This window comes from Panthera pardus, unplaced genomic scaffold, assembly GCF_024362965.1.
Source record: "Panthera pardus isolate Hobbes unplaced genomic scaffold, ASM2436296v1 HiC_scaffold_24, whole genome shotgun sequence".
Lineage (NCBI taxonomy): Eukaryota > Metazoa > Chordata > Mammalia > Carnivora > Felidae > Panthera > Panthera pardus.
In genome coordinates, this window is record NW_026526810.1 from 60,325,079 (window position 1) to 60,332,580 (window position 7,502).

A 7,502-nucleotide genomic window follows, 5' to 3' on the forward strand; every position below is an offset into this window, starting at 1 on the left:
TCTCTGTGCTGGGGGAAACCTGGCCCCTTCTCCAGCAAGACTTGGCCAGGATCTGACTGCAGTTCTGAGCCTCTTCCCTAGCCACACCCGAAGCCACACATGAGCCGGGGGTCAGGGTGGCCTTGGTTAACCTCCGCTTTCTGACCTAGAGGAGCGTGACACCAGCAACCTGAATCAAGTCACCCAGGCCGGTGGGGACTAGTCCAGAAGGGTGACCTGTCCCAGGTGCCCCTTTTCTGGCCACCCAAATGTACTGGTGTGGTGCCTTGAGCGCCCACGAGGAGTGCCAGGGCTTCCAGTCCTGGAAGATGAGAAGCTGCTGTCGCTCCTTTGCTGTCCCGGTCCAGCTGTCAGGACCCCTCAGCAGAGGGAAGAGAGCCAAGCCTTCCGGCTTGTATGTGGCTTATTGTCTCAGGCTGGCGGGGCCGCGGAGGAACAAACCCACAGCACACCCAGGGTGCACCTCCATCCAAGAAGGGGGAGGAGGTGGGCTGGCGTCATTCAGTCTTCCCCTGCCCCCTACCCTTCGCCGCCCGCCCCTCCCTCGCTCCCTATTTGGCCATCCCCCTGGTTGCCCCCTCCCCTTCCTTACATGGTCTGGGAGCCCCCTGGCTGATCCTCTCCCCTGCCCTTGGCTCCATGAATGGCCTGGGCGCTCCTCAGTGGTGCGAAGGCGACCAAATAAGGCAAGGTGGCCGGCCAGGCCCCCCACCCCTGCCCCCGGCCGCTCCAACTGACCCCGTCCGTCAGCGCACTATAAAGCGGCGCGCCCCGCGCCGGCCTCCCAGCGCCTGCCGCCCGAGCCGAGCCGAGCCCGACCCGCGGACGGTGAGTCAGCGCCCGCCCGCCCCGAACCGGCGGGCCCCGCTACTGCCGCGCCGCCACTTTTTTTTTTTTTTTTTTTTTTTAAAGACCAAACTTCTGGATTTGGTTCTAACTTCTGTTGTCCCGGGTCGTCACAACAAGAGAGGGGCGCGCAGAACGCGAACCCTGCGGCCCCCGCCCCCAAGGGGCGTTTGGGGTCCCTGCTGTCGTGCGCGTTTCCCTCCAGCGGGGGCTTGGGCGTGGGGGTGTGGTTGGGACCCAGGGGGGCTCTCAGTTCGCGGAAGGGCAAACATGTGAAGGGCTGGGGAGGGCTTGCTAAGGGGTGACGGTGCCTCCTTGCCCCCGGGACAGAACGTGACTCCTGGCCGGGGGAGCCTGGGTGGGCTCCGCTCCCCTGCTCTATGCACGTCCCCCTCAACCTCCGCAGCCTCCTCCCACCCTTCCTCTCCCGCCCCGACGGGAAGGGAGACGGCAGGCGTTCCCCCCGTCGCCCCCAACCCTCCTCTGCTCTGTCCTTTCCTCCGGGCGGGAGGAGGCCAGCGCCACCGCAGGCAGTGAGGGCGGGCCACCCGGTTCTCCACCTGCAGACCCCGCCGAAGCTGTGCCAGGATGTGCGACGACGAGGAGACCACCGCTCTTGTGTGCGACAACGGCTCCGGGCTGGTGAAGGCGGGCTTCGCTGGGGATGACGCGCCCCGTGCCGTCTTCCCGTCCATCGTGGGCCGCCCGCGCCACCAGGTAAACCTCCCGCCCCGACTGGCCTGCTCTTACCTGGGGCGGTCCCCAGCCCCACTCCGCACCCCTTCCTGCCACTTCCTCAGGCCAGCAATCCAGGAACTGTCTCACCTGACGCCCCTGTGTCATGAACTGCTCGGGTCAAATAAGGAAAAGATGGATTAGCCTCAGATCCAAGCCAGGACAAACAATACTCACACCGCCCAGTGTGCACGGGTCCCCCTTCCACCGTTCAGGGACAGAGCTCTCCAAGGGGCCCACTCCTTGTGTGAAAAGTCAGCGGCTTCGCCCCTCCACTCCGCACCTTCATGTTCAGTACTCCGCCGTTTCTCTGCCCCTTCCACACTCCAGTCTTTCCCTCGGCCTCCCTTTTCAGTCCTGCTCAAAACTTGCAATGATACAACTTCTCTCCACCAACCGGGACCCAGCCCACATTCCTCCCTCCGTTCACAGCCAGCTTTCTGGGCTCTCAGAGGATGTAATCTGTCTGCTTCCTGGCTGCTGCATTTTTAGAAGCCAGGCGTGACAGAGGCAGCAAGTGCCTTGGGGATAGTGACATACCACCTTGCTTATTAAAAGAAATGCCACGCTCTCTGGCTTTGCCACATGCCTGGCCAGACAGGTTGCCAGGGCTAGAGCTGTATGCCTCAGTGGTGGTGACTGATGGGTACTGCAGGCCAGCTCTGGGCAGGCTGGATTTCGCTTGTGGAGTGATAATGGCATATCAGCCCATCTTTTTATGTTCACTTGATAAATGTCAAAATCTTTTCTTAGGAGAAATGCGATGTGTCATTAATTCAGTCATTTATATTCTAGTTGACATGGGCGATGGACTTAATAATTTAATGAAGGCATTATGGTATTTTTAAAATGAGGTGAGGCTGTACTTCTTTGGTGAAGTAGCTTCATTCCTCTTTCCCTAGTTATATTTTAAAGAATAGAATTATACCTGGGGATTGGGGGGGGGGGTAGATAGGGGGAAGGTACTAGATTGATTTTAAATGATATTTCTAAATTGAGGTAAAATTCTATTTTTTGTTATTTTTGGTATTTATAAGATGTTCCTTGACTTGGCCAGTTAGATGTAAATTTATGAGGCATCTGTTATATTCCTGAAATAGTGGAAGCTTGACTTTCCCATCTTTTTCTTCTTCTAGGGAGTCATGGTGGGTATGGGTCAGAAGGACTCCTACGTGGGTGATGAGGCCCAGAGCAAGCGAGGTATCCTAACTCTCAAGTACCCCATTGAGCACGGCATCATCACCAACTGGGATGACATGGAGAAGATCTGGCACCATACCTTCTACAACGAGCTCCGCGTGGCCCCTGAGGAGCACCCCACCCTGCTGACTGAGGCCCCACTGAACCCTAAGGCCAACCGTGAGAAGATGACTCAGATCATGTTTGAGACCTTCAATGTCCCTGCCATGTACGTAGCCATCCAGGCGGTGCTGTCCCTGTATGCTTCTGGCCGTACCACAGGTATGTTTGGGCTGTGGAGACAGTCACTGATTAAGCACATTCCTAAGGCACTGACCTTGCTATGAATCAGCTTCCCCAGTTGCAAAAGGAATGATCCCTGCCCTCGCACTCCCTGGGAAGGTGTCCGAGATAAGAGAGAGAGGTAACAACAGTTTCAGATCACATGCATTTCTAACGATGGAAAGCACATGGAGTTAGATCCTTACCTTTCCTAAAGCATGTGATATCATGTATTAAGGCTCCTCACAATGTGCTCCATACCATCACAGTCCCTGGGCAAACATCCCCAAGGAGAACCAACGTTTCCTACAGGGTCTGAGTCAAAAAAGAGAGAACACGTGTTTGTTGGATGGGAGGAAAGTATCCATGCCTGGATACTTACATAATGTGCTAATGGCTGGTAGAAGGGATGGTCATTTGAAAGTGTCCTGGGGAAATTTTTCTACTACAATATTTAAAAGGGTGAGCTGTTGCTGGCTTCAGATTTAGCACTCGTTATGCTCATTTTTATTCTTTGTGTGTAAGGGATCTAATTTTATCTGGACCCATGCCCAGTGCTAGTATCTTTTAGCCAAGATTGGAAGTAGGCTTTGACACAGCTAGAGCAGTGGTGTCCTTGGAGATTTACTTTGTTCTTGTCTATTTCTCCTGACAGGCATTGTTCTGGACTCTGGGGATGGTGTAACTCACAACGTTCCCATCTATGAGGGCTACGCTTTGCCCCATGCCATCATGCGTCTGGATCTGGCTGGTCGGGATCTCACTGACTACCTCATGAAGATCCTCACTGAGCGTGGCTACTCCTTTGTCACCACCGGTGAGTGTGTGTGTGTATGTGTCTCCTCTGCCACAGCATCGTGTCTGCTTTTTTCCTCCACCAGAGAATCTACCTACTTCATTCTTCAGAACTTGACTGTGATAACCTTTATTTCTGCAGCTGAACGGGAAATTGTCCGTGACATTAAAGAGAAGCTGTGCTATGTTGCCCTGGATTTTGAGAATGAAATGGCCACGGCTGCCTCTTCCTCCTCCCTGGAGAAGAGTTATGAGCTGCCTGATGGCCAAGTCATCACTATTGGCAACGAGCGCTTCCGCTGCCCTGAGACACTATTCCAGCCCTCCTTCATTGGTGAGTTGTAGCGTCTGGTGCACATGCACAGCTTTTCTCTAGAAATCTGGGGGTGTCCCAGAGTAAAGTCTATTATAATCAAGAAGGATTAAGAGGCTCTTGAGTTAAAAGAAGTCATAGCTTAGAGTCCCACACAGCTCAGCCTCAGATCCCAATGGCCCATTACAAGGATGGCCATACTGTAATGTGGCAGTGATATGATAAAGGATGACACATTGACTTCATGTCCGAATAGAGGCTCTGACAGAATAGTAGTTGAATAATCCGAATCGGCAGGAAAGGAATGATTACTCAGAAGTGCTGACTTATTCCGGTAAGTTCCATTACCATGTAGCTGGACTTCCCTCTGAAGTTACTTATCATGAAATCCAACAATGATCATACTCGTTGTAATAACTGGACCCTTGTATTTCACCACATGTCTTTCCTCGGGAATGATTTCTAAGAGGAAGCTTGTCGGGATCTTATCTTGGTCCATAAATAAAAACTGCATTAATTTTAATGTATGTCTCACCCTTTCCAAATATATCTCCATACATCTGATGGATACAGCACGTGTTCGCTCCAAACAGGTGCTAAACACAGTTGTTTGTGTCTTGGCAGAATCTGTTGTGGATTAACTGTCAGCACTTTTAGACACACCTGTTCCACAAATGCCTTGCAGTGTGGAACATCTTATAGAGGGACATATGTTTCAGAGACAAATGGGAGACAAATGTGTTTATCAACACAAAGGAGTCCTCTTTTCTTCCCTCCACCTGGGCTCCTGGCCTGAGTGCACTTTGATTTTTTTTTTAAACATATTTCTAGGTATGGAATCTGCTGGCATCCATGAAACAACTTATAACAGTATCATGAAGTGTGACATTGATATCCGCAAGGACCTGTATGCCAACAATGTCTTATCTGGAGGTACCACCATGTACCCTGGTATTGCTGATCGCATGCAGAAGGAAATCACTGCCCTGGCTCCCAGCACCATGAAGATTAAGGTAAAGAACTCCTGTGGTGTGAGAGCCAAGGCAGGACTTAGTATTCCAAGTAGAACTCACATTTTGCTTCCCACCTACTATAAACTTTACTAGCTTTTCTAGCACTTTTCCTGAGATAGGAGACTTTAAAAACATTTTCAAGCAGCAGATAATAATAAATCTTGGAAGGAAAAAAAAAATCTAAATCTTCGGACATGTTTTAAAAGTCCCCAACTTTTGGGCTGTCCTCTATCATGCATATAGCTTGTTGCCACATTATACTCTAGTTCAGGGAAGTGGGGCAATTCTATTTTGTAGAGCCTCTGATAATGGAAATAATGAAATAGAGGACAGTGTGTAAAACTCAATTCAGTCATATTAGTTTCTGGTATGAAGCATCTCACGTTACAATGAATTAACATCTAATATTTTTTTTGGAGAATCTCTCTCTCTGGCATGTTGCTTGATCTGTTGCCTGGAATGTGAGAGTTCACTGGAAGTTTTTCTTTCCTTCCTGCAGATTATTGCTCCCCCTGAGCGTAAGTACTCTGTCTGGATCGGGGGCTCCATCCTGGCTTCCCTGTCCACCTTCCAGCAGATGTGGATTAGCAAGCAAGAGTATGATGAGGCAGGCCCGTCCATCGTCCACCGCAAATGCTTCTAAGGTGCCTTCTCTCTTAGTCTACCTTACATTCAGGATGACAGTATTATGCTTCTTGGAATCTTCCGAACCACCCTCCCTTATCTCTCATCAATCATTGTACAGTTTGTTTACACATGTGCAATTTATTTGTGCTTCTAATATTTATTGCTTTATAAATAAACCAGACCCGGACTTGCAACATACGAAAGTCTCTCATCTTTCTTTTTCTGGTAGGCATGGGGAGGAGCCAGTGTCTGCTCACTTCAGTCTGTGAATTCATATATTGGTGGCTTTGACCCCATGAGCACTGTAATATTACAGTAGCACAAAGTTGAGCCGATGAATTAGTGTGACATTTAGCGGGGGCTTAACAATACTAAATATCAATTTTCCACTTTGGGACAGAATCATGAATATATTTCACATGTGAAAAGTAGATTAACTTCAGCTCCACATAAGCGAGAAATGAAATCGGATTTCACAATACTTTAAGATTAGTTACTATGGATGACAGTGAAAGTTGTTTTCATATAGGCTCTAGTTGTTTTCGTAACTTTGTAGAAACCACATACACATTGGTAATGAGGAAGTTTTAAGTAAGTTAGCTTAAATTCTCAATGCTGGATTCCTCAGTTGTCCTTCCAAGGGCTATGCATGTTAATGGTGAAACACTGAGGCTGGCTCACGGTTAAGCCCAGCCACATCCAGTTCTAAACACTCCCTAAACAAATCAAGATCATTGTGCATATTCAAACTAAACGTGAGGAAACAGGTACCAGATCCTTTTGCCTCATCAGTAACTAATTTGTGGGACATAAGTCGTCAGTCTCTTCATGTCTTTGAAATCTTGGAATTTTGGGTTGAGTGTAGTGAAGGCCAGGAAGTCTGAAGGATCAAGGGGAGTGGAAAGCCACAATATTCCTTTTATTTCATGCTGGACTCTGCAACATATGCTGTGGGGGCTGCTGGGAGCAGCATCCAAAGCAATCAGTCATGCTCTGTCCTTGAGGAGCTCACCTACACTATGTGTAAACTCCCAATGTGTGTGGTCTGGGAGACTTCAAGGAGATGGACATGGGTCTGAGTCTTGAAGAATGGTTAAGAAGTACAGAGGTGAGGGGTGCCTGGGTAACTCGGTTAAGCATCTGACTTCGGCTCAGGTCATGATCTCACAGTTCATGAGTTCAAACCCCACATGGGCTCCACACTGACAGCATGGAGCCTGCTTGGGCTTCTCTCTCTCTCTTCATCTCTCTCTGCCCTTCTCCCAGTCATCTCTCTCTCAAAAACATAAATAAGGGGACAGAAGCCAGCAAACAAGGCACAGGGCAGGCTGGTGGGAGCTGATGACTTAGGAAATCACTTTGGAAAGGTAGATGTCCACCTAATTGCAAAAGCTCTAAAATTTTTCATTTTCAAGTTAATTGTTCATGAACTGTTGGAGCATTTGAATGGATGTATTTAAACTTAAATATTGATGAGGGAATCAAGACAGAAAGATTAAGCAGCTAGTGCAGTGTTAACACAGTTTGTGGAATACCCAAGCTAGGAAGCCAGATATTCTGACATCTTATCTAATGGTGTTCCTCAAAGCATCTTTAGTCATAAATCTTTAGTTTTAAACTATACTCATAATGTTATAAACATACATAAACCTTCAGTCATGCATTAATTCTATCACCTAGCCTTTTGGGAGTCTGGATTCAAAATTTTGCGT

At 48.9% G+C, this 7,502-nt stretch overlaps 1 protein-coding gene across 1 annotated transcript; it reads left to right on the plus strand.

Moving 5' to 3' along the window:
- Positions 1-695: 695 nt before the first annotated feature.
- ACTC1 (actin alpha cardiac muscle 1) lies at positions 696-5,993 on the plus strand. Its single transcript, XM_019442645.2, has 7 exons — positions 696-828; positions 1,413-1,563; positions 2,718-3,042; positions 3,698-3,859; positions 3,980-4,171; positions 4,982-5,163; positions 5,663-5,993. The coding sequence occupies exons 2-7, from the start codon at positions 1,435-1,437 to the stop codon at positions 5,804-5,806; spliced, it is 1,134 nt and encodes a 377-aa protein (XP_019298190.1). The 5' UTR covers positions 696-828; positions 1,413-1,434; the 3' UTR covers positions 5,807-5,993.
- Positions 5,994-7,502: the final 1,509 nt, after the last annotated feature.